The 25,550-nt window shown below is 41.7% G+C and overlaps 4 protein-coding genes across 6 annotated transcripts in view; 2 read left to right on the top strand and 2 right to left on the bottom strand.

The window, feature by feature from the left end:
- The first annotated feature begins 729 nt into the window (after positions 1-729).
- LOC116334852 (dnaJ homolog subfamily C member 30, mitochondrial-like) lies at positions 730-2,651 on the top strand. The gene has a single exon (XM_031758398.2). The coding sequence runs from the start codon at positions 770-772 to the stop codon at positions 1,808-1,810; it is 1,041 nt and encodes a 346-aa protein (XP_031614258.1). The 5' UTR covers positions 730-769; the 3' UTR covers positions 1,811-2,651.
- A 235-nt stretch (positions 2,652-2,886) lies between these two features.
- LOC116334804 (cleavage and polyadenylation specificity factor subunit 3) lies at positions 2,887-9,242 on the bottom strand. Of its 2 annotated transcripts, none has more exons than XM_031758341.2 (18): positions 9,068-9,242; positions 8,880-8,943; positions 8,544-8,641; positions 8,310-8,438; positions 8,054-8,231; positions 7,841-7,930; positions 7,584-7,734; positions 7,218-7,393; positions 6,973-7,131; positions 6,380-6,526; positions 6,127-6,279; positions 5,905-6,013; positions 5,618-5,716; positions 5,327-5,421; positions 4,813-4,900; positions 3,868-3,934; positions 3,636-3,732; positions 2,887-3,556 (listed from the first exon to the last, which is right to left on the bottom strand). In XM_031758341.2, the coding sequence occupies exons 1-18, from the start codon at positions 9,136-9,138 to the stop codon at positions 3,455-3,457; spliced, it is 2,073 nt and encodes a 690-aa protein (XP_031614201.1). In that variant the 5' UTR covers positions 9,139-9,242; the 3' UTR covers positions 2,887-3,454. The 2 variants fall into 2 exon arrangements, with proteins under 2 accessions (XP_031614201.1, XP_031614202.1); XM_031758342.2 differs by having other exon boundaries at positions 8,138-8,231.
- A 234-nt stretch (positions 9,243-9,476) lies between these two features.
- Positions 9,477-13,452, top strand: itgb1bp1 (integrin beta 1 binding protein 1). Its single transcript, XM_031758385.2, has 7 exons — positions 9,477-9,610; positions 11,103-11,217; positions 11,304-11,382; positions 11,484-11,614; positions 11,737-11,829; positions 12,216-12,365; positions 12,450-13,452. The coding sequence occupies exons 2-7, from the start codon at positions 11,146-11,148 to the stop codon at positions 12,531-12,533; spliced, it is 609 nt and encodes a 202-aa protein (XP_031614245.1). The 5' UTR covers positions 9,477-9,610; positions 11,103-11,145; the 3' UTR covers positions 12,534-13,452.
- A 175-nt stretch (positions 13,453-13,627) lies between these two features.
- The window catches only part of asap2a (ArfGAP with SH3 domain, ankyrin repeat and PH domain 2a), a 58,440-nt gene continuing 46,517 nt past the window's right edge, over positions 13,628-25,550 (bottom strand). The window contains exons 15-28 of one of the 2 annotated variants that reach the window (XM_031758239.2): positions 25,292-25,425; positions 24,619-24,713; positions 23,362-23,551; positions 23,116-23,201; positions 22,616-22,731; positions 21,147-21,214; positions 20,933-21,040; positions 19,585-19,810; positions 18,991-19,131; positions 18,501-18,597; positions 18,039-18,097; positions 17,847-17,926; positions 17,149-17,268; positions 13,628-15,417 (exon numbers count right to left, since the gene is read on the bottom strand). In XM_031758239.2, the coding sequence (XP_031614099.2) occupies positions 15,343-15,417; positions 17,149-17,268; positions 17,847-17,926; positions 18,039-18,097; positions 18,501-18,597; positions 18,991-19,131; positions 19,585-19,810; positions 20,933-21,040; positions 21,147-21,214; positions 22,616-22,731; positions 23,116-23,201; positions 23,362-23,551; positions 24,619-24,713; positions 25,292-25,425 (1,595 nt within the window). In that variant the 3' untranslated portion in view covers positions 13,628-15,342. The remainder of the gene's footprint in view (positions 15,418-17,148; positions 17,269-17,846; positions 17,927-18,038; positions 18,098-18,500; positions 18,598-18,990; positions 19,132-19,584; positions 19,811-20,932; positions 21,041-21,146; positions 21,215-22,615; positions 22,732-23,115; positions 23,202-23,361; positions 23,552-24,618; positions 24,714-25,291; positions 25,426-25,550) is intronic. The other variant, XM_031758240.2, reaches the window with a different exon arrangement.

The following is a 25,550-nucleotide window of genomic DNA, read 5'->3' as shown; positions in this document are numbered from 1 at the left end:
AAGTTGGTTCACCTATTTTCTTTTTACAGTGTATTAGGAAAATATATTTTCTAGTGCTTATTTGTTGTGTATTTTGTTTTATGCATGTAATAACAGGCCAGTATATTAGAGGCCACTTTTCAGTTATAAACTGTGTCATAGGTCATTGCTTAGCAAGACTGTGGAGAACAGGAAGCTTTGTGAATAGTTGCAGAAAGCATTGCCTGCGTTTGCGCTGCTAAAAGAGAACAACAGGAAACAGCGGGGCGAGATGCGGTTAAGATAGATTTCTAAGTAACTGCAGAAAATCACCGAAAAAGGAATTGTGTCTAACTGTCAGTAACGGTAACTGATCCATGTTATGTTATCTGCTTACGCATGAGGGGGCGTGAACCCTGACAGTATGATCTGTGCTTCCTCTTTGAGATCTACGCAGAGGGTGACGTTGTACATCTCCCACATATGTGTTAATAAATAATTGTTGTTGACTGGATCTGCTCTGTGTATTGGTTGTTTATTCTCAGCACACCAAAAAAGAATCGAAGAAGAAATGCTCAAGTAACTATGTAACACGTACGTAATCCAATTCCACAACACGCTGTGATGGGGAAATCAGCTGAGCGGTGTTTTGCTGCCCATTTTATTTCGAATCTGGCGCGAACCGGCGAGCCAGTTCCTAAATCACGTGGTACGGACTGCCCGCGAGGCCTCGAACGTCACTGCATACGTAATCAAAGCAAGCCTCGCGAGATTACCCGACACACAGGATACGTCACTAGTCAGAGGAAACATGGCGGAGGTCAGTGGTTGTTTTGGAAGGAGGACGCACGGTTTCTTACACAAATTAAATAACTACTGCCTACGTGCCAGCCACAGTAAACACGGGAAAGGTGCCTCACACGGTTCGCCTTTGCCAGCAGGGCTTTTTTGGGGTGATAGTCGTATTGGCGGGCCGTATGGAGCCAAAGACGCCGCGGACACAGACCGCGCTCTAGCTTCTCGGGACGGTTACACAAGTGTAAAGCCGGTGCTTGGTGCTATTTGGGAGAACGGAACGGTTGCAGAGAATTACCATTACTATGTTCCTGAGGAGTTTTCTCTTTATAACAAGAACCAGGTACAAAGAGAAAACAGGAATCTGTCTCGACAGTGGAGACGCACCGGGTTTTGGAGGACTTTGCCCCGAACTTTCCGCCGACAGCAGAGCCCTTATAGTCATCATTTGTACTGGCAACAGGGGCAATGGTCATTTGTCAGGGCTTACAGCGGTGATGGAGTCAGACCCGAGCCTCTTTACAAAACCAAAACTGGCTACTATGATATCCTGGGAGTGGCACCTTCCGCCACTCGAGCCCAGATAAAAACGGCGTACTACAAGCAGTCCTTCACCTACCACCCGGATAGAAACACTGGCAGCGAAGAGGCCACAGTCCGCTTTTCGGAGATCAGCGAGGCCTACACCGTGCTGGGAAACAAGGGGCTCAGGAAGAAATATGACCTGGGACTACTGAGTCTGGCAGACCTCACCGGTACAGCCAGGCCTTCCCCCAAGGACACGAGCGGGAGCGCATCCAGACGGCAAACCGACAGCCGACGCTCCGTAGTGGACCCAGACGGCCGAGGAGGCATCTTTGATTTCGACCAGTTCTACAAGTCCCACTACAGCGAGCAGCTGCAGAGACAAAGAGACATCCGAGTCCGCAAAGAGGAGATACTGAAGAAGAAACAGGACACTATAGGCGAGAAGAAAATGGGCAAGATGATGGAGCTAGGAGTTGGGATGCTGCTGGTGGTAGCCATAGGTATACTAATGAACTTAAAACGGGGATGAAGACATCTTCTGGGAAACGATGGAAACTGTAGTGGCACCGAACACTGTGGGTCCCCCTTGAAACTCCACCACCGATCACACTATTAAACATTTCACCTGTGCAATTTTAAGTCAGTTACTTGACCTATATTGCCAGCAAGCATCCATTGGTTAAAGCTGGTGAGGATTTAAGGCGTTTTTCGTTCAAATGTGTTGTTAAAATTAGCTGATTCTGGAGCTTTGATCAGCAAAACAAGTTAAATGTGCACATGAGCAAACATATGCACATTTGCTCTTTGTGAATGCATCATATAGAAGGGGTTAAATATGACAAAAAATATAAATCACTTGTGGTCTTGGTTCATCCTGTATTACCTTTGGCACAGCAGCACTTCAGTGGTTGGTTTATAACCGTTCACTTCAGCTCCTTTGGCTTTAATAAAGTCATTTGTCTGGTAGAAATTATACAAATTTTAATGACGAACCAAGTTTCAATGGTAATGTGTTGCTATTTATGACATATTTATAGCAATATACGTAAAGGTTGTGGTAATATCTTGAAAGCCCAGCCAAAATGGGCATTAAAGCAACTTTATGGTTAAAATCAGATGGTTATTTTTAAAGAATGTGCCTTTGATTATATTTATTGTGAAATTACTGGGTATATTGTTTCAGATATTTAATGAATAAAAGACTTATGGACACTGTTTGTGTTGCCTGTTTTTATTTGATTTTGTCAATGTATGTAGTGTTTTTAGTGAGAACAGATTTTAAAACATAAAAATAAATATTAATTACATAAAACAAGCATGTGTATGTCCATAGATCACACGATTACAATGAATACTGTATATTTAAAATCGACAAAAGTAAACAATACTGTTTTTAAAGTAGAAGTCTTCTTAAAACAAATACAGCACATGTAGTGCATTTAGAAATTCACACACATCATCACATTTAAAAGTAAACAAGTCATGTCAGTGCATATTAATACTGAACTCAGGTCAAATAAACCCACAGTAAATCTACACTCAAACACAGTTAACATAATGAATAATATATTTTATAATTAAAAATGCTTACAATACAAGCAACACTAAAATCTGTTAAATAACATCACGTAGCTTATTCTCGCAAGTCAGACTTGCTCAGTTACTGTGTTTCTTCAGTCTGTGAAACTAAACATTTTCCCCCTTTTCATGAAAAATATTACCTCATTTTGAATTTGATGGCAGGACCATGTCACAATAAAAGCCAGGGGGGCAACAAAAGGTGGAAAAGTAAGTGGTTATTAAAAGGAAACAGCTGGAATGAAACAGGAAACAGCTCTGTAAACTGCTGAACAATTTCAGAATAATGTTCCTCTGTAAAATTATGAAGACTGTCTCATCATCTACAACACATAAAACAGACATGACTCCTTTCCTAAGAAGTGATGCTGCCATCAAATTAAAATTGAGCTAATCGTACATTTTCTCAGTTTAAACATTTGATATGTTTTCTACGCTCTACTGTGGATAAAATGTGTTTTTGAATGCAAATCACAGCATTTTGTTTTTAATCTACATTAACACGATGTCCCAACTGTTTTAGAATTGTATGTGTATATCTGATGACCGATCACTAACAATGTCTGCAGACCCGCAGGCAGGTGTGTGTCTTTCTTCAGATAACGGGGTTTAGAGCGTCATAGAGCCGCTGCACCGCCAGTTCCACCATCTCTCTGAGTGAATCATCCTCTGTGCATTCATCTTCGTAGCACACAGACTGGTGAGGGAATAAGAAGTCAGCGACATATTTAAACACCAAATCAGCAGCTCCCACTAACAGGATAAAAGACCCTCACCCTTGTTTTCAAGCAAATGTGCACCGTCTTCCCATCCACAGTCACAGAGATGATTTTACCATCGCTGAAGTTCACGCATTCTTCTCCAAACATGTCCCTGAAAACAGACAGCAGACAAATAATATAATTCATTAAGAGCTTAGCAACTATTTATCCGAGGAACTTCATTTCCATAAAAATATTCATGCTACTGCATTATAAAAATGTTTTATGGATTTATTCTATCACTTACTGCAACATGACTTCTAGCCGGGTATGGAAAACATCCATGTCCATAGTGCTGCTCTGGGTCTCCATCACTGCTCATAAGGCAGAAAGCAGATCTCTGGCATTAACCAGATAGCACCGGATAATAAAACCTCAAACTTACAGCGGCAACTAAACACACATGTGCACCACGTGTTCAGTGGAACTGTGTTAACTGTATATAAAAGATGGATGTAACATTGAGTTCTGAAAAGTGAAACAAATGCAGTATGCATTACTTCTAATCACCTGCAGAGGGCGACTCCTCTTACAGCAAAAAATATCAGTTTGTACGTGATAATGACCCTGCTTTTCATTTGATTTATGACTTTAGGAAAGACATTCCTCTATTAAAGACTAAGACTATATATCTTTTAAAAAAAAATTTTTTTAAATTATGGTCACATGTAACATAATATATATGACGAAGTATAATATGCTTAAAGACAATAATTCCCAAAAAGTGTGCCATGAAGCAAGTCCAGGTGTTTCATGGGAAATTGTAAAAACAATCCCATATATAAAGTTCTGAGTGAACTGTTAATATAGTGCATGAGTACTTTGTGCACAGAACCCAATCCATTTGTGCAGTTTCTGGATGCTAGAACATAATAGGAGTGTGACACATCCAAAGGCCCTGATTTACAGCCAGGAGAAAAACAAAGGGGAACTTAATATGTCATAAAAACCAAAACTAACAACCAGTGCATGATCATCAACCAAAAGAAAAGATTAAAGAAACAATCTAATGGCCAGAATCACCAAGACTATAACTTCTTTGACCTCAGGTGGATTGGGGATGTCAACAGCCCTTAGCTCAAATGTCACAGGCAAACTGTTTAATTTCAGGCTTCAAAGTGTGTGTGAACAAACCAGTGTGGGATTTCACCTTACCTACATCCATCTTTTATATATATATAACCAAGCTGACCTTTTTGAGCCTTTGGGTTGGACTGCACCTCCAGTACCACGGTGGTGACAGCATCAGCATACATGTCATTTAGAGGGTTAGCTATCCACTAAAAGAGCAGATAAAGATAAATTAATAAAACACAAGTCCCAAGCTGTCTCTGAGCATCACAATGTACACTCCCGTTAAAAATCTGTGGCTAGGAGCAGAAATAACCAATCATGAAGTTGCCCCTTAGATTTTATATGGCTACAAAGGAGAGTGATCCAGTCAATAGTCTGCACCGAACCAAACCCAGGAATGTAGTTTACTGGACACATGCACGTGGAAAGCTGCAGAAAACACAAATGAGTAGTTGCTATTACGTGGCACACTGGTGCAGTGTTCACCTTCTTACCTTGTTAAAAGGATTATTAGAGTGTTTCAGTGATATCAAACCCTGGATGGCTTACACTAAACTCTGTGTCTATCCTCTAAAGAAAGAAATTTAGGACTCCCAGTTATGCACACTGGTGTGAAAAGCACAGCCTCTCACCTCTAGCAGCACCATGCCGGCCTCTTGGATCAGAGTGATGTTTTTAAAGATCTTCAAAGTGTTCCTCTCAGTTCCGTCCAGCTCTTCAACATCACCTGACACAGACAGTCACCACCGTGGGGTACAAATCACTCACACAAAACTCAAAAGGATGCAGTATGTGACAAACTGTAACAATGTGGGCAGTTCAGTGTTTTTTTGTTTCTTTTTATGAGTTTGGATGGTCTCAGTCTACTGATGCATGCAGAGATGGTCGTAGAGATTTCCACAGAACTGGTCACGCAGTCTTACCTGTGAGATTCCTCAGATGGCAGACAAGCAGTGAGTAGGGTCCAGTGAAGGGGATGGCCTGGGTCTGTTTCACTGTACTCATGGCCAGCTCTGTGTACGCTGCAGAACAGACACATCAGGTCAGTACAGGTCCGAGAGGAGGAATGTTTCATTCAATCGTTCAGTCTACTTTGGTTTAGTTTTGAGCCCAAATACCCCAAAACAATGACAGAGCCATGAAGCATTAACGCTACTAAAATGCTTTGGTGGCCCTGTGCTCCATTTGGGGATGATGAAAGTGAACTTACTGGAAAGGTCAGAGGGATTGAGGATGTGGTAGTTGAAATTCTTCTTCACCAGTATGCCTGATACCCTCTGACCCTGAACACACTTCTTATCAGCCAGTGAGCCCATCACCTGAGAAGAGAAGTGTATCCGTCTCATTTTCAGTGGATTTGTCATTTTTAACAGTGTCATTAAAAAGCATACGCACAATGCAGCGACTGCTGATCACAAAAAGCGTACTGCACCTTAGCCAGCTTCTCTCCTCTGAAGTTCAGCGTGACAGCCTCAGTGTTGCGAGGGTTGTGGACTTCGATGTGAACCTCGTCGTTATCCTCGTACTCTCTGATCAGCGCGGCTTTCAGGCGCGCCATCTCATTCTGCTCCCCGTGTACCAGGATCTGAAATTAAACATGTGCAACATTTTATGCAAGGGGGGGAAAAAAAAAAAAAAAGAGTCCAGAGAACTGTGAATTTCACCACACTGCTTTCTTCTCATACCACATGTGGTGGTTTGAGGGCTCTGATGAACTCGCTGGTCTGCTGGTAATCAGTGTGGGCGGAGAAGGAGATGTAGTCCACCGACATCTTTAGCTGCAGCTTCTGTCCCGACATGGTGGTGATCTCCTCTGGCTCAGACATGATGTGCTGCAGTGTGTGCACAGCGGGAAATTATCTTCTTGATAAATCATTTTGTCAGTGAAATGATTTAGAAAATAGTTAAAGAAAATGGCATGTAAATTGTTTTTAGAGCCGTCAGTTTGATTGCTTTACCAAATTAATGACCTAAAAACTTCAGATGTTCGATTCATTTTCATTAGAGAGAATGAACAAAAAACATTGAAAACTTTTTTCCCTTCTTCTTATGCTAACTTAATTTATTTTCTTTAAAAAAAAAAAAAAGAGTAATTCATGGTCTTTACCCGTTGTCTCTGTCTTATGTCACAGCTTCTGAGTTTTAAATTTGATGGCTTGAAAATTGCTGTAAATAACGGCAATCTGGTGCAATTGAATCAGCATATCTATTATTAGATCACAGTATCTTTTCCCACTTTGCTAAGAAACACTTTTTTGCCGTCCCGCTGTGCTCTAACCTTGGCGAGTGTGCCCTCCACGCAGTAACCAGCGATGATAACTCCATTCCTCTTGTCGGTGCACCAGCTCTCAAAGAGCTCCCTGGAGAGCCCGCTCTGCATCATGCCCGGAGACGCCATCACCACGCTGGGGCCAATATCATCAAAGTGATCCATGCTCTGGAAAGAACAGACAGTGCTGCTTTATTTTGGAGAGAGGCAGTCAAGCCTGAGAATATGCACAGGGTTTCTGTGACAGTCTCTACCTTCAGATTGCTGATATGCTTGAAGACAAAAGGGTTGTTGATATTTATGGCCTTCCGGATCTTGTCGTTCATTGCGTTAACATATGTCTGGTACACAGCCATGCACTTCTTGGCCAGGGAAGAAGCATAATAGATGGGGATGTCATGGAGCTCTGGGTGATTCTGCCAGTACTCGTCTGCAAGAGAACATTAAACCCAATCTTACAGACTTCTATGAGTGATAATGGGATAAAGAGAAGACAAATAACCAAAGTCATAACTATCAGAGGAAATCCAGTGCTAAACATAAATTTGAACATTGAGGTTAACAATATTGACACACATTATCACATTTTCAGTATCAGGGAGTCAAACATGACTTCTAACCCAAGATAAGCAGCAGTTCCTGTGCTCTTCCCAAAGCAAACACAGGGATTAAACAGCGACCCTCTCTGTTGACAATGTCATGGACGGTGTTACAAAACCGAGCTTCTCGCTCCTCCCTTTTTTCATGGATGTGAGTGCCGTAGGTGGACTCCTGCAGAAAGACAAATAATGGTTTCTGACTATGTTCCGCCCACCTACCTACAGAGCCTTTTAAAAAGGTGTTCAATATGACTTATTATAGTTAAATAATGTCATACTATGATTAAGATGTCAGGTTTGACACTGGGGATCTCAGCTGCCATGAGGTGCCTGTCTTCTTGTCGGGAAAAGTCTCCTGTGTACAGAAGCTTTGGAGGGAAAAGGAGATGGGGAATGTACATGTAGGTTAGCTTTTAAAAAAAAAAAAAAAAAAAAAAAAAAGAGCAAACAATCCTTTCTTATCATTATCGATTAAACAACAACAATTTTACTTTGACTCCAGCTATTTCGATCATGAACATGGCAGCTCCCAGCACATGACCAGCGTGGTAGCACCAAAACTTGATTCCAGCCACCTCTTTGACCTCGTGGAAGTTGATTGTCTCTATCTTGTCCATGCTCTCCTCCAGGTCGGTTTCAGTGTAAAGCATGTCGTCTGCCGAGATGTTACTGCAATAATAATAAAAATATGACTGTATGCTGCACTGCAATTAAAAGGTAATTGTCTCTAGGTACCTTTGCCCCTACCTGACTTTAACATAGTCTGATAGGAGCCAGCGGTAGATGGCTTTAGTGGCATGAGTCATGAAGGTCCTCCCTTTAAAGCTGGTCTTCTGGAGGAACCAGGGCAGAGCTCCACAGTGATCCAAGTGGAAGCTGAAATGAGAACACATAAAACCAGCAATAATTAGAGATCTAAACTGTCATTTCTGTGCAGGAAAAATGTGAAAATGTAAAGGAGACAGGACAGTTGAGCCTCACTGGCTGATCAGCAGCAGATCTATCTCAGCTGGGTCAATCAAATCTATGTATGGGAGAGCGTCCATCCCCTCCAATCCAGGGTGAATGCCGCAGTCCAGCTGCCACACAAAAACAGCTTTGTTCATTTAAATCCAATCTGCATCGGTGCTGCTTTCTGGCACGAATACTACAATAGCAACAATATGTCGAAATATATAAATATATAAAATAATAAAATTTATTAAATTTTAACCAAAAAAATTGCACTGTGCACTCCTTCAAATAGGTAACCGTAATATAGTTATTATTGCTATTGATATAAGTGTATAACAAATTATTTGTCATTATTTATTTTACCATTATTTTCCTTCCTTTGAACTCCAGGATAATGCATGACCGCCCAACCTCCTGCCCAGCACCGCTGCAACATGAGCCAAATACGGTATCATTGCATATATGTGGTTTTATGGCTGCACAATGAATCAGCCATAAAATATAATATTTATATGTATATATAAATATCTAAAATATATAAATTAACTCACAGTGGACGAATCAGGAGCTGGTCGCTTTCCTCGGCAGGGACAATTATCTCTATTTTGCGTTTCGTGGCCATTTTGTTCTAAATTTTTAGTGTCATTTTTAAAATACAAAAATAAATAATAACAAATCCGATAAAACTGCACTCAATGTGTTTGCTGAATGAACTTCCGGGGGCGTGTCCAAAATACGCCCGACTGGAATCAAGTCGTGTGACACAAGTTCCGAGACGGACGTCGGTTGGGTTTTACCAGCTTTGCTCTAACATTAATTAAACAACCCCACGCAAAAGAGGCACGGCGGTTAAATATATTAGCTCAATTTAGGATTATCTATTTTAAGTTCAGCAATGTATCGAAACAATAATCCGTATTATTCGTAGGATTTTTATGTGTTTATTTTTCCTCTGCGTTGCGTCCCCTTTAAGTGGTGTTGGGTGTAGGCTTCAAAGCTCAAAGGGAAGCCGAAGAGTCAAACTGTGAATAAATAGAAAGTGGATTGGAAGAAAAGCAGCTAAACGGTACACTGAGAGGGCCTCGGTACAACAGGTATGCTGTTTCAATCATGTTAGCGTTAGATAATTCACTCTCTTTACAAGCCCCTCCGAGGAAGTCCTCGGCTTGTAACTTTTAAAATGAATGCGACTAAGTGAGTAGGATAAGTTTGAGCCACTCAGGTTTTCTTGTAGCTACAGCACTACAAGCACAGAGCAGCTCGTAGTGTGGGTGATAGGTGTCTTATTCATTAGTGTTGGTAGCCTGGGACTCCGTTAGCTTCATCTGTTTACAGACACGCTGTTCAAACCGCACCTAACGAGGCTGTTACAGTAGCAGGTGTAGTTTCCTGTTTGAATGGTGCTCCTGTTTTTAACTTAGTGGTTATACGCGTTGTTAAATAGTACTGTAATACTATACTATAATGTTAAAAAGTACAAATAATCTCACAAATTTGTGTTTATAATCGATATTATCAAATTAGTCTCTTGTTTGAGTGTTATATCGTCTGTTATTCTGAGTATTCTGGTCTTGAGTTATTTTCAGATTCAGACGTGATTAAACTCAAGTTGAAAGTGAAATGCGGTTTAGCAGCTGTGGTGACTGAATATAGACAGCAGGACATCTTCAACATTATTCTGTTTGGGCCTTTCTAGCCTTAGTTTAACTTTGCTTTCAGAGTTCCCAGGACAATTACACCTTCCTACATGAAGAAACTACTCTAACAAATATCTCACCTTTTACTTGTGGATGTTGTTATTTTAATTAGGATGTCTTTTTGTGTGTGCTGATACCTTTGTGTGGATGACTCAAGGTTATTATAGTTAACCAAAACTGATGTAGAAGATTGAGGGAAAGGATTTTAGTTAGGTAGAATAAAAATGAAGCCCAAAAAGGAAACCAACTGGAAAAACGTACTTGCAAAACTAATTAAAATGAAATAAAATATCCAAGAAATCTCATGAATTTCATGAAAGATATTTAGCAGGGTTTTTTTTTTTTTTTTTTTTTTTTTTTTGAGCCAGCCTTCATTTCTTAATATTTTACTTTCAATGAAGCCAGACCTTCTTGTAATTTATTACCGTACTCTTGAGTAATAGTTCTCCAGGCTTTCTGAAGGGCTTTCAAAGTTTTCCTTTGGACACTGGCTGCTTTTTCTTCTCATTTTCTGATCAGATCAGATTTTAATCCACTGGGCAGTGCCATCGGAAAAGAGCCTGATTGGCAATGGCTTTATTTTCCAGAATGACAGTGATCCCAAAAACACTGCCAATGCAGTAAAAGTATACCAGGATAGAGAAACGCACAGTAGAACACTATCAGTCATGGATTGGCCTCCCCAGAGCCCAGACCCCCAGTGTCATTGAAGCAGTGTGGGATCATCTTTATTTTTCTTCTTCTCTTAGAAGAAAGAGGAACAGACTAAGTATCAATTATTCAAACTGTATATCCTCCTGTGTCCTGCATTTAATTATTTATGGGCTCCATTAACACCTGAGAAGGCAGCCATTCTGCGCGTTTAACTCTGAGCCTTGTGATGATCCAGGTCAGCGGGTCTGGAGGGCTGGATGCGGTCGTCATGGTGAAGAATGTTCCGGAAAGGCAAAAAGCGCCACAGCAGCAGCAGCTCGCAAAGCAGTGAGATCAGCACTAAGAGCAAGGTGGTTAACAACACAAGCATGCAGACACATGTGTGTCTTTGTGTTTCATTAAGGCGGCGCTGTCTAATGTTTCTGTCTCACTGTAGTCTGTGGACTCCAGCTTGGGAGGACTCTCCAGATCGAGCACTGTTGCCAGCCTTGACACGGACTCCACCAAAAGCTCAGGTCAGCGTGACTTCCTGTTTAAAATTTCGAAGCGGCCTCGCAGTTTAATTTTCTAATGGGTGATTTTTTTTTTATTTATTTATTTTTTTTGTCGTCAATAGGGAACAACACATCTGAGACATGCACTGAGTTCCGGGTGAAATATGTGGGTGCTATTGAGAAGTTAAAGTTTGACATGAGCAAGACCCTCCAGGAACCGCTGGACCTCATCAACTACATTGATGCTGCTCAGGTAAGAAGCTGGAGAAAGATCTGGGCACATTTTAACTTTAACCTTTCTCCTTAGAAACATGCTGTAATTATTCTGATGTAAAACAGAGAAGGTCCTGCAAATTTTGCTTCCTCTTCTCATAGCAAGATGGAAAGCTGCCATTTGTTCCCGGAGACGAGGAGATGGTTTTCGTAGTGTCCAAGTACGGCGTCAAGGTGGCCTCACTGGACCAGTGTGTGAGTAGTAAAGGAATAGAAATAGTGGTACACAGTCATTTCGAAGAATATCCCAAGAACAGAGGAACATTTTGATGTCTAAACTACAACAACTGAGCTCCTCAGTTACCTGAATTTTAAAAAGAAGAGGTGATGCAACGGGGTGGTAAACATGCTCCTGCCCTCAATGCACTGAAAAATGTTGCTGGCATCAAATTCAAAGTGAGCGCGTATTCTGTGAATGTGCAGTGAAATTTCACACTTCCAACCTTTGATGTGATTTGATTTAACAGTTTAATTTAACTTAAATTAAACATGGCACACAAAAGATTTGCAAATCATTTTTGGAAACGGGGTTAACAAATTCAAAGAGGCCCTTACTTTGTGTTTTTGTTGTACAATCTCAGAATGTGCTGCATCGCCATCCTCTCTACCTGATCGTGCGTATGCTGTGCTATGATGACGGCCTGGGCGCAGGGAAGAACCTGCTGGCTCTGAAAACCGCCGACACGAAGCAAGAAGAGTGCAGCATCTGGGTGTACCAGTGCAGCAGCTCAGTAAGTACGAAATGAAAGGTCTTTTACACGGTCACTGTGCGTTTCCTTTTTCTGATGCGTGACATCTGCCATCTGTGTGAACAGGAGCAGGCGCAGTCCATCTGCAAAGTGCTGTCGGCCTCCTTCGACTGCGTTCTGACATCAGACAAGTCCAGAGGCTCTGAGTGAGAGTTGGGATGAGAGCGAAACATCTGCAAAACCAGCAACAGTTAATTAGACAACCAGCATTGTTATTGGCAAAAAAGTGCAACCATTTCCCTTTTATTTTTTTGCACCTTTGCTTTCTTACCCTTCTGAGAGGTCATCTAAAGGGCAGATCTGATGGTGCCTAATCTTTGTTATTGATGGAAAAGTCTGGTGTGAGCTAGCTGTTGTTCCCCTTCCTGTAATCCATCCAGTTAAAACAGAACTGTGGTGAATTTTTCTGAGTCACTTCCTTGGAATTTGTTTCCTTTTTTTTTTGCCTTTTCAGAATAAATATTAAAAGAAGGTGTAGAAAGGAGGGAAACAGTTGCATTAAATATAGCTTTGGGACACAGTGCAGAGCTTTTATAAGTGTAATGTTAAGTGTATTTAATTTACGCAGTGGTACTACATAGTGCTAAAACTTTGCTGGCATATGTTAATTCACGGAAGACAATCATCGGATTAACTGCTCGGTGCACAGATGTGACAGCTGGCTTCAAGAGGAAATCACTCAAATCCCTCTTCAGGTTTAGAAACCCTGTGAGTGTTTTGTTTTCTAACAGCAGTATTGGTACAATAGTGGTCGCTTTTTGACCAGAAGGAATGTTACAAATATTGCCTCATTTTTTTGGACAAATTGATCTTAATTTGTGGGATTTATTCATTTTTAAAGATTTACTTGAGCTTATTTTAAATCTTTTTTTTTAAACTCTTGGTACCAAAAGTGATTAGCTGGGGGAAAAAGTAAATTTTAACAGGCTGGTAGCGACACATGTAAGATTTTGTGGGACTTGTTTACAGTTGTGGTACTAACTTGACTTCACCTTGTGAAATAATACTTTGGTCCAGTTGAAAATGTGTATGAAGAAGGAAAATAAAGACGTGGATCAGGTACAGCAGAGGAGTGTTTTCCTTTTCTTGAGTGCATTTACCAGCAGAGGGAGCTCTTGAGACATTTAACTCTTAGCTTGACAAGATTGTTTTTAAAATGCAGGTCACGAAATATGGTAATGGAAAAAAAAAAAACACTTGCTGCTGGATCACAAACTCTGAAGAAGAAACACACCGACGCCTTGCACCATTTCATATTTTATTATTCCAGTTTTTTTTTTCTCCGATTTACTTGCACAACATAGTTAAGAGTCAATGCAGTGATTCACAGACTGTTAATGAGAATGATTTGAATAGTGTTTGTGTGTGTGCACACATTAGTGTCTGTATTCATGTTTACAGCACACACACAGGCCCAGCTGAGGTTGTGTGACTGCTCATCACCACAGTGCATTAAAAGACATTTACTGCCTGGGTTAACCTGCTCATCTTTTTTTTTTCCTTCCTTTTATTTTCAATATTTTACATTTAAATATCCACAAACAAAACCTGCTCTATTTACACAAACAGATTTAACAATCCAGTGAGTTAATAACAAACACGGTGGAGAGAGTGCGCGTCAGCTGCCGCCCTCTCTTCTCGTCATTCACAAATCCACGAAAGGCTCCGATTTCAGGTTAAATGCCTAAATATCAACAATATGAACAGAGAGAAAGTTGCTCTGCAACTAAAATGAAGTTAATTACACTAGGTTTAATATTTATTTCATAACGCATTAGATAAACTTGTCTTAGAAGTACTATATGAGGCTTAAGCTGCAGGAAGGGTGTTCCCTCTCTCTCTCTGGAGACTGAGAATTTATTTAGCTCATCTGTGAAGAAAAAGTGTCTCGAGGAAGCAACAAAAGTCACAGAGCTTACTCCCGCTTTTCATCTCATTCCCACGCTCTTTTTTTTTTTGCTCCCTGTTATTTGAATATGCTTTCCTTTGCAGCTTATTTCCGTGCAGACAAAACATGCACTCTCACACATACAAGCACACGCTTCTATTCCTCTAATAAGGCAGATGACAGGCGGAGACGGCCTGAGGTGTCAGGACTCAGCATAAAGGTAATTACTGCCTGCTGCAGCTCCAGTCAGCATTGCATCAGGAAGAAGAGGAGGAGGAATAACTGGAGTGTTGCTTTTGAATATGACCCCCTGCCCCGCAGCTTAAATTGGTGGCAGTGTGCATGTGTGGGGGAAAGCCTTGCAGAGGATGCATGTTCCTATTACTCTATGCCGGCTTGGGAAAGTGGGCTCTCCCAGGTGTGATGGGCTGGAGGCTATTTTAGCATGCAGCATCCCCGCTCTCAATTGCCAGTCTGTCACTGAAATTGGGTCAGGGAAAGGCTCCCTTGGGTGCAACTTCCAGCATATTTTAAGGTTAACTTAGCACCATTAGGAAAACCTCCACACGAGAGGGCTACTACATATGTGGAAAGCTGCACCTAAAAGCAGGCATTTCAGAATTGCTCATGCACAGATATGGAATGTAAGCATGGTGACTAAGTTCACATTGACAGCTGTTAGTAAGTTAAAATACAACGCTGTGATTTTCTCAGTACTGTCGCTTTAAGGACTGTCTGCATAATGGAAAAAATGGATGAGAGGAATCCTGTACATACATGTCAACAAGGGAAAAGACAAGAAAAGTGCATTTATTGCGAGAGGACATTCACTACAATCATCTTTGTTTTGTTTTTCTTTTTTAACTGCAAGCATTAAAACCACATAGAGTCCGATGAGTCCCCTGTGACACCCAGACTCGCTGGAGCAGCAGCGACGCTTGAACGAGCTCCCTCAAGACACCAGCGGAGATGGTGATGATGGCGCCGACGACGTCGACTGCAAACACTGGGGCGATGGTGGATGTTTTGTCTGTGATAGTGGGACGTGTGATACTTCCCGAGTCCCGGATTTCAGTCAGCAATGAAGTGCACAAACGTAACGGGGAAGGCGCCTCTTCTCATTGGCTCGCCTTCAATGTGGCCCAGCTGCGAAGAGCAAAGACAGAGATGAGACGTGAGGTCGAGGGACAATATAAGGCTGCCATGACAAGAAAACAGAGGTTTAGTCTGTTTGGGTAGAAATACTTAAATTATTTGAGTCAACTAAAGTATGCACAGACTTCATCTAAAAGATGGACATAGCCACGGGGACGTCACCTACTGGCTGACTAAAGTTGTGTAGCCTCAGGCTGAGCGTTTGGACAAACACGTGAATCTGACTGAGCTGTATGCAATAAGACTTGAAACTAGCAATCGAAACAATAAACTCATCAGGAAAGTGTTCAAGAGGTTAGAAATCAAATCAAATGAGCAACAGGGTTTGTTTTTGCACCTGTTTTGGCAATAAGCAGTGCTGCCCCCTGCTGGCCATTATAAAATAATGCAGTTTTCAGGCGCTTCAGCATTGGCTTCACTTTTTTAGAGCAGGAAGCTACGCCCATCTTTAACATACAGTCTACGACAGTACTAAACACCACAGAAAATAACAGGGTAGTTAAAAACAGAGGGGGAAGACTTTTCCAATTATTTGTGATTTCAACCCATGTGATTCAGTTTTGATATTTTAAATCCCGAAAACACTACTTACATACTTCTTTGGCTTTTATTGGTGTACATTATAATACTTGACACGAGACGTATGCTGTGCTAAAAGTGAGAAAATGCACATGTACAGTCCCTCGGTGCTCATAGAGGGGAAAACGTGCATTTTTTATGTGTGTAAGTATCATCCAGATATACAGCAGGCAGTGTTAGAGGCTCTAAAGTGCTTGTATTTAATTGATATCCTTCTATATTTTCTGTCTTTGGCTCAGAATCTAAAAAATACATCTTCAGCTTTATGAAAAATGAGCATGTATCCAACGTAAATCAATCGGGATTTTGTCAAACAAAACTGAATCAACAGAAACACCATCTAATTCTGCAAAGAGTAATAAAAGGCTACGTCACAACAAACATGAGAGCTTTACATTTAAAAGACTTTCCCCTTTTAAATTACCTTGAGGATAAAGAAGACAGTACCTATTATCTCCATTAAAGACATTTTAAAGGTCGTCTATACCTGAAAGTAAAAAGCTAGGACATGTTTCTGCTCCGATAAAGTTAAATGAAACATGACAAGTAACAACATCAAATGCTGATCAAAGCTTATCAGAGGAACTACATCAGAGATAAAAGTCATGTTTTAAACACTGTAAAGCATTCTTTCCTCATTACGCCGGTTTTCTAGATTATTTTCATAGGAAGCAGACTTTTTAGTGTATGACAGACCCGTTTGTGCAGCCGCAGCTCTGTGCTGTTATTTGATATCTCAGAAACAAAAAGAGTGATAATGTAGCTGGACATAGGACAGAAAGGAAGCATGGCAACGGGGTCCTCGGGGGGAAACTCTGGATCCATGGAGGGACACAAAGTGAGACTGACTAAATACGGTCATATCTGCAGGGGTGGCTCACAGAAAACAAGTTGCAGCTGGTCAGCATTCACACAAGGGGCTCCACAGAGGAAGCAGAAGCAGCAGCAGGAGGAAAAAGAGGAGGAGGGAATGAGCTCATGGTTTATCAAAAAAAAAAAAAATTCCTTTAAGCCACCGTGGTTACAAAGAACGCCGACATCCATCAAAAGAATGTTTAATATCTCAAATCTGAAAACACGTGCAAACATCCAAGATGCACAAAAGAACTTGCACACCGAGTCTTCAACGTGACAGATACTGACCCACCACTCCTGGTCCTCCTCTCCGTCCACCACGATCACCTCGCCCTCGGAGAAGGTCAGCTCATCGGGGTTGTCGGCTACACAGTTGTACATGGCTTTCACTCGCTTTGGCCTCTGCTTCTGGGACAGGGGAACAAGCACAGACACACACACACACAGGATTTCAAGCGCATTTGCGTTAATCTGTGGGATTTTACTTTTTAAATAGCAAGCTAAGGCAAAGTTGAAGAGAAGATGAAGTTTGTGAATCATCGCGGCACTGCATGGGATTGGACTGGCAAATACCAACAACTAGAAGCCAGCGAAGGGAATTACTGTACAGACCATGCAAATGAAAGACGTGCACTCTTTCCTGGTTTTTCTAGTCAATTTCAGATCGCTTTGCAATATTAAAACGCTTAAAATGTGCTAACATGAAACACAAAATGCCAGCAGTAGTCCTCTCACATGCAGAATAAGGCCAAATTATGGAGTCAGGCTGCAGAAGGGGAATTTACAAGCAAGCACTAGAATCACTGAAACAATAGGGAGTGGACTTACACAGCTCTACAAAGGCAGTAAGCCATGAATTAGGAAATAAGCTGCAGATGACTGCACTGCAAAGCGAATGAATATGCAAAGTAAAATCTGGATGATAATTAAAGGGGGTGGGGGGGGAATTGAAAAAAAAAAAATAAAAAAAAAAATCAGAGACTCACTGAGTATGCTTTCCTCGGCATGGGGGCTGGAGGCAGAGACTGACCTATGGAGTTCTGAGGGCATCCTGGCAGTTCCTTAGCTGGAATGAGAAAAGGAAATTAGATCACGGTGACAACAAAACTTTCCACGTTTCCAGAGGAGAAACGGGATCTGAGCGAATCCTCAAACAACTCACACGCAATGTTACTCACATGCTCTTTCTTTAGATTCTGTTCGATTTAGGGGCCCTCTGCTGAAGCTTTTATCATTTCTGGAAATACAAAAAGACGGAGAAAAGAGCTCTTGAGGAAGCTCAAAGGGCTGTCAGAGATTTATCACAACACTATGAGGCCTGTGGGAGGGAAAAAGAAAAAAAAAAGGACAAAAGGACGACTGTGGAGGAAAGTTATTACTTGTCTGGCTTGATGTGGAGCTTAGCCTAGAAGCTAAAGAAGCGTCTCTATCCACTTGGAAAGAAACGCCGCAAAACAAGCAGCCAAAACAAGACACACGACTGCAGTGCACAATCTTCCTGTGTATGTGTGAATGCATGAATAATTTTGTGTAGCTCAGAAAGCTCTACTACTGGCTTTAGTACATGTCGACACGCCTTTTACATCTAAGGAAATGGAAAACTTTGCTGTTCATAAATACATGCGCCTTTATGTTCTTACCCTGCGGGAGATTTAGGTGGCACCGCCCGGGACCCCAGTGGCCCCTGACCTGACTTGCTCATGGATTCCATCTTCATCGCAGTAGGAAGACCCAGAGCTGGAACACAGCAATCCTTTGCTTTAGCTCATTTGTTTACAGCGTGAATACAAATGTGACTAAACTGATGTTGTGATGAGTCAGGAAGTCTGGTTTTAAATAGATAAACTGATAAATTAAGGTCAGAAGAAATTTTGACATATGCATGTGGAAGGAAAAGAAAAACTGTGAAGGTGAGCTAAGTGCATGTGTCGATTATGTAAATGAAACATTAAACAGCTTTCTTCCAGTAAAATGTTTTATTAGACGCTGAGAAGAGCTGTGATCCAGACACATCTATAAAACGTCCACTACGTCTTATTAAATCCCTTCACTGTAGCTCTGGTCAAGACTGAGAATGAGTTTCTATGCCTTAAAGGGAGCATTTAAGCATGCACAAAACTGGGGCCATACCTCCAGTGGAAGTGAGCCTCATGGGCGGCAGCGGAGGATGCATGTTGGGGGGGTCTGAGGACGACCTCTGTCGGCCAGTCAGGTCTAAAGGACTGGGCTTCCAGCTGCTGGACGTGGAGCCTCCCGGGCCGGGCAACTGGACTGGAGACGAGATGGGGAAAAAGAAGATGGGGATTATTAAAATGAAAAAGAAGGGAGACTAAGAGAGAGCATGGCCGTTTGCCAGAACCAACGTCCACTAATAAAGTCAAGTCGTTTCCATTTCAGTGTAATTGAGAGCGACGGTTAATGAGGGCAATGAATGCCGAGGCTGGGAGCTGTGGAGACGTGAGGGGGGCGACACAGCTGGTTGTTCCTCCTTTGCTCTGTTGGCAGCACTCCAAACAGACACTAATGGTATTATAGGCCGACTGTGGCAAGTCACTAGATTGTATTCATTGATTTTTTTATTCATATCACTTCCTTATAGGCAGGCAAAGAGGCCAGCTTCAGAAGAAGTGAGGTTATCTGTGTTATCTGGAGAATGAGATCATCTTTTTCCATTCATATAAACTTCTACCCACATTCGCTTTTATTTCTCCTGTCTGAGCTTACCCAGGTTCCTCGGGGGCAGAGGTGGAGCAGAGTTGGTGGTGGGCTGAGGGGGGTTTGTGCTGACTATGGTGCCGTAAGTCTCGTTGTTGACCAGGTTGGGCATGAAGGGGCGCTGCTTGTCCTTAGCTTCACGGCCGGCGGAGCCCAGGCCGGACTGTACGTGGTGGGAGTTACTGCTCGGGGTGTAACAGCTGACCGGTCGCTCGTCTCTCCGATGGGGGCTCGGCTGGAGGGGAGGCATGCATGTGAGGATGTGAGCGTTGCAGTTACACAATGTGAGACAGGAGCACATCATATATGATTAACCTCTTGTTTTTAGTACATGCTGCAAGGAAATAGGTACCATGCACTTTACACATGCACTACAATCATGAACTTTTGATTGACATTACATGAAATAGGTGGACGTGAGCATTCATAGTGAAGTATGGCTGTCATGTGACTCCTGCATGCTCTGTGCAGGCAGCAATGTCATGGGACTTTGTCTTTGCCTTTTAATAAAGCTTCTCGCTAATGTTTTAGCATTAGTTTGAATAATTATTTTAGTATTTAGGAGATTTCTCATTTGGCTACAACACTTCAACAAAGGCAAAAACACAACAAAAATCAAATTAAAAGATGGTTATTCAAAAAAAAAAAAAATAAAAAAAAAAATTAACCAGTTTCAATTATCTGATGAGTTTTCAATAATGAACTCAGGTCCAATCAAATCTAAGTGGCAACTTTCAGGGTTTGAAAAATCAAGCCAGCGCCAAAAACTGCAGTTCCTCGAATGGCCACTTGAGGCAGGTTAACTCCTGCGTTAAAATGTCCACATTCAGCCTTGAAAACAACATGTTTAAAGCCTGCTACAAAAAAAAAAAAAAAAAAAAAAAAAAAAGTCTCACACTTCACACTTTTCTCATATAAAGCGCCTCGAGGCGACTGTTGTTGTGATTTGGCGCTATATAAATAAAATTGAATTGAATTGAATTTTCTCAGCAACTATCAGTAATTAACTTGTTTAAGAAAATCCAATCACATTCAATCATTTCAGGCAGCAGGACTGACAAAGCGCATTATAAAGCACAAAGGAAATAAGGAATTTAGTGTTTAATTTAAGGAGATTGTATTTAGTGGAAACAAAATAAAATAAAATAAACCTTTTGCAGAAATTCAGAGCTCTTCAGGGTTTTCTTTTAGGTCACAGCAGCCTCCCTACAAGGCTGATTTGATCTCTCTCTCAAGCGTTAGTCTTTTTCATCCCTTTCATGTTTGTTCGTCTCTTTATCACTTTTTTTAAAACTCATTTTTTTTCTTGAAATCTTTAAAAAAAGGAACTATTATTATTTGCAAAAGCATTCCTCACCTTCTCATCCAGATCCTCGTCGCTCTCATCCAGGTCTTCGTGCTGCAGGCACCATTCATACTCGACGTGGACGTGGGCGTTGAATTTTCCTGCCAGTGCTTGGTTCAGCTGTAAACACATACGTACGGAAACGCAAGTGACTGACAGCTCTTACATTTCACAAAGCGACGATGTGCTTGCAGGATTAAGCCAAGTCTAAACATAGTAAGCTCACCAGCTCCTCACACTGTAGGTGTTTGAGCCTTCGAGCGATATCCAGCGGTGTCTCCCCGGCCTCATTAGCTAGAAGGCAAAACAACAGACACATATAATCACTGTTGTACTCACAAGCCACATGAGCACAAACACACGGCCCATTTTCTCCCTTTCCTGTCACTGTGACAAGACAAATGTATAATTAAACTGTTTCCCACACCGAGCATCTCTCTGGTGTCTCTCTGTGCTCCGTCTCTATTCATTTGTTATCTGGCTGTTTTGTTTGATTTCAGAGCAGAGCGGAAAGATAAGTGCTGTGAGAAAAAGTTGCCACGGCTTGTTTTCTGGGAACTAAGTGTGAGATGAAGATAGGCCACCAGAGAAAACAAAATCCTGGACTCAAAAGTCTCACTCAAAAGCAACTTTATAAATACCAGCAGCTTTCATGTATTAAGCACACTGTTATGAAGAAATTCCATTGCAGTGGCCTCTATATAATGTGCAAAAGTCTTGAGCCACCCCTCATTTCTTTATATTTTACTGGTAAATAGGTGCAGCAATAAGAACATTGCCATGCTGATTAGAAGTTTTTCCTATGGTATTGCACGGAAGGTCAAAATGTGACTTTTCTATATTCAGTTCTGACTAGATCACAAAGCATGACGCCATGTTTTACACTCACTGTGCCCCTCATGGTCTCCTCCATACAAAGTGATGATTTTATCATTTCATTACTATATATAAGATCTGTTTGTCATTGATTCTTTAGTCCAGTTCTTGCATAATATGGCACACCTCAGCCTTTTCTCTCTGTTTCCCTTCCTTAAGAATGGCTTCTTCAGACCTAAAATCAATTCTTTGCTAAGTCGTATGTTACGAGTAGGCAGAAAAAATGGTTCATCCCTTAAGTTAGGTGCTTTTTTTAAAGCTCGAATGATTCAGAAGTCAGTGTTAAGTGGTTTAAAACACAAAAAATAATACTCTGAAAATGATCAGGTACAAGGAGTGGACTGAAAATGATACAAAATTGTCCTAAAAGGCCCTTTTTGACAATTTTAGAAAGCATTGGAGAGCTAGTGCTTAAGACCCACTTAATAAAAACTACAACAAAGTCTGACTCTTTGAAATCAAAATATCAAGAAATGAGGGGGGGCTTCAGACTTTTGCACAGTGCAGTAATGTGCACTGCAAAGTGTACTGTGATCAAGTTTAATCTGCAAAATTGCCAAGAGATTTTTTGTGCTTGTGATTAAAATGATCGGTGTCTCACACTGTCAGAAAAATGTGAAGGACTAAAAGTACAGGGAGTTTTCCTCTGATATGTAGTGGGAGAGAAATAGATGAACATGGAAACATTTAAAGAACAATTACCTCAAAACTGTAATCACAATATTTCAGTCCATGCACTTTGTTAGCTGCTGCAGAAAAAGAACAATGGACTGTTGATGCACTGCGGCTGTGCTGTTTGTTTCTGGTGTTTTTCCTTACCAATCTCTATGGAGGCTTTCCCCCGCAGCAGCAGCTTCAGACATTCACTGTTGTCAGTCAGGCAGCAGTAGTGCAGCGCTGTGCTGCCTTTGGCTGTCTGCTTATCCAAATTTAAACTTCCAGGGAAGAGAAACAAAGAGGGGGAAAACTTTAAATCCCAACACAGAGGATATAAAATCCAGCTTTCTTCTGTCCTGCCTCAGTGCTCCATAAGACAGCTGATGTGCTGTCCAGGGAGTCGTTTTTGCCAATATCAACACTTTTTGTAAAACTGTGTTTTTAGCAAGCAAACCACAGCAAAACAAATCTCTATTGTTGTTTTTAATGCATCATTATTATTATGCAAATAGATTCTGTCCATAGAGAAAAGAGAGTTAACAGGAAAAAAAGTGGATGTCAAGAAACCAGCAGGACTGAAAATAAGCTTTTGGTCTTTTTATGATGGTCCGACAGACCATCTCAGCATATTGATTTCTGGTTGCCTTCAGTGCTGTGTTTACCTGTTCTGAGTGAGGAAGTCGACAATGTGAAGGGACGTTCTGTCCACCAGCCTCACCGCTAGATGAAGAGCCGTCTCTCCTTGTTCCTGAAATAAAACGATCAAGCATTTGCATGAAATCTCTGGGAATGTGTGGTGGATTTCAGGTTCATGGAAGAAGATAAAGAGCAATAATAATGCCACAGATTATTATAAATAGGAGGAGAAATGGTGGGCAGGAAAATGTTAACATATGTTGTGCACTGACATGCCCGTTGGCCAGAGGAATGGGCTCCATGAGGTCCACCCCCTCAGCGTAGACCTGGATGAGGGAGAAGATGTCTCGGGCCTTCACTGCATCGCACAGCGTGTGAAGCCGCGACGTCGCATCCGGACACTTCTTCTTGGCGAAACGTTTCTCCGTGTATTTGGCTGTGATGAAGTCTTTCCTCGCCTGCCTGGGGGAGAACACGAGGACACAGATGCTCTGAGGCAGCTGCTTGTACAGTTTATGATGTTCACAGGCTGTGCCATGTTCATCACTGACAACATCTCAGTGTTCGGCTGATTTTTTATAAAAGTTTTGAAAATAAAAGGAGTCATGTATAAGCCCTCGATCCCAGTGAATCCTAGCATGTCATCTTAGAATATGCCCGTGCCACTGATGGAAAAACTAATCTGCTGTCTTCATTTTTTAATCTTGCTGAACCTGGACCTTACCAGCTCTAGCAGCTGAAGTGACCCCAGATCATCACTCTGGCCCTTGTAAGGTGGACGCGAGGTATAAAGGGTGCATCACTTAATTTTCCTCTCTTCTTACCTCAATGTACCCATCACTCTGGAACAGGCTAAATCTGGAGTAATTAGATCACACGACCTTTTTCTATTGCTCCAGAGCTGAATCTTTATGCTCTTTGGCATGCTGAAACCCTTTTCTCCAATAAGTCTCACTGGCAAGTGGTTTTCTTAAGGCTATCCAGCTGCTTTGCCCCAAACCCATGAATCCTCTTTGCACCGTGCATGTGGAAATGCTCTTATTTTCACTATTGTTAACAAGAGCCATATTCTGCTAATGTTTAGCGATCTACGACCATCCAATCAAAAGTTAGAATCATTCAAGATTTTCTTCCCCCAATCACACTTCTTCCCTCAAGATAACACCACACCACTATCTTTCCAGGTTTCAATAATCCATTAAACTGTTCTTTCAGAAGTCGCCTTAAGTGTTCTCACTCTGAGGATCAAAAACAGCTTTTGTGATTATGATAAAAAGTTGATCAGATTTCAGATTCTTTTCTTACTTTTTTTTTTTTTTTTTTTTTTTTTTTTTAAACAGAAGAGATAATCAATAAAAACATGTCAAACTTATTACTTAAAATGTGTTAAAGAGTCACATAAAAGCATCACAAATCGACGTGCAGAGTGTAACCTGAGATCAGTGAGGAGATGGGAGCATGGCAGCAGAAGAGCTATGGAGGTGAGGTGAGGAGATGGAGGAAGAATGGAGTGTGAGGGGGTGACTTACATGTCACTGGCCGGGTTGGGTTTCACCACGTTTTCAGTGCTTAAACAAGCCTCCATGATTTCATTAAAGCCTACATTCCCCACATTCTTGGCCAGCTGTGGAACACACACACACACACACACACACACACACACACACACACACACACACACACACACACACACACAGTAATTAAAACTAGTTATGTGTCATTTTCTGAGCCACATCGATTAATTCAAAAGTCATCAGCTCCAATCACGCCCCCACCGGGAGGCAGGAGACATCCTGAGCTCCAAGCGTGGAGCCTTACAGACTCCACAACGCCCCGTCTGACTGTGGCCAACGCGACTGGCGTCTTAACACCAGGGAAAGCAACGATGGCTGGAAGCATTTAATCCCGACCGTCCCTTAGGCAGTAAATCACTACACCAAACGGTGATTAGAAAAGCCAAACAAAATCTCAGCTATTCTGAGTGTGCAGACTTCCAGAGGCCTTTTAAAGAGGAAGACGCAGAAGGCACTGTAAGGCTTTCCTTCTCATTTTCACCCAATCTTTATTTACTGTCCACCTGTCCTTAAAATCTCCCTCTGTTTTTTTTCCTTCTTGTTTCATTTTCCAAGCTTATCCTGCTTAAAATATTCCAGAGAGCTCTGGATAGGAAAAACAGGAACAAGAAGATGGGCAGTGATTTACCAAGAGCTCTGAGGTGCTGAGTACATCCAGCGTGAGGGACTGGATCCGCGAGTAGTGGACTCCCAGCTCCCTGTGTATCCCTGAGCATTCAATGCAGGTGAGGATGCCCAGGTTGGTGGATAGCCACGTCGGGTCTGTTAAGGGGTAAAAAGGGAAAAAACAATGCATGAGTGACATGAGAGAGTGGCACACTAATTGGGTGAAAAGCACTAAAGCAGAAGTCATTTCAGCCTGTGAGCCAACTTCGATGTGTCCTTGT

The sequence above is a fragment of the Oreochromis aureus genome, linkage group 19 (assembly GCF_013358895.1).
Source record: "Oreochromis aureus strain Israel breed Guangdong linkage group 19, ZZ_aureus, whole genome shotgun sequence".
In the NCBI taxonomy this organism is placed as follows: domain Eukaryota; kingdom Metazoa; phylum Chordata; class Actinopteri; order Cichliformes; family Cichlidae; genus Oreochromis; species Oreochromis aureus.
The sequence above is the reverse complement of the archived record's forward strand: the minus strand, read 5'-3'. Positions and strand labels throughout refer to the sequence as shown.

What these genes read in the sequence shown, in the direction of transcription:
- LOC116334804 (XM_031758341.2), bottom strand. Translation starts at nt 9,138, where the DNA reads ATGGCCACGAAACGCAAAATAGAGATAATTGTCCCTGCCGAGGAAAGC. An exon ending in TCGAAATAGCTGGAGTCAAA is followed by an intron (nt 7,931 to 8,053) that starts GTAAAATTGTTG and finishes TTCCCTCCAAAG; the next exon opens with CTTCTGTACACAGGAGACTT. An exon ending in CGGCTAGAAGTCATGTTGCA is followed by an intron (nt 3,733 to 3,867) that starts GTAAGTGATAGA and finishes GTCTGTTTTCAG; the next exon opens with GGACATGTTTGGAGAAGAAT.
- LOC116334852 (XM_031758398.2), top strand. Translation starts at nt 770, where the DNA reads ATGGCGGAGGTCAGTGGTTGTTTTGGAAGGAGGACGCACGGTTTCTTA.
- itgb1bp1 (XM_031758385.2), top strand. Translation starts at nt 11,146, where the DNA reads ATGTTCCGGAAAGGCAAAAAGCGCCACAGCAGCAGCAGCTCGCAAAGC. An exon ending in GGACTCCACCAAAAGCTCAG is followed by an intron (nt 11,383 to 11,483) that starts GTCAGCGTGACT and finishes TGTCGTCAATAG; the next exon opens with GGAACAACACATCTGAGACA. An exon ending in ACTACATTGATGCTGCTCAG is followed by an intron (nt 11,615 to 11,736) that starts GTAAGAAGCTGG and finishes CTCTTCTCATAG; the next exon opens with CAAGATGGAAAGCTGCCATT.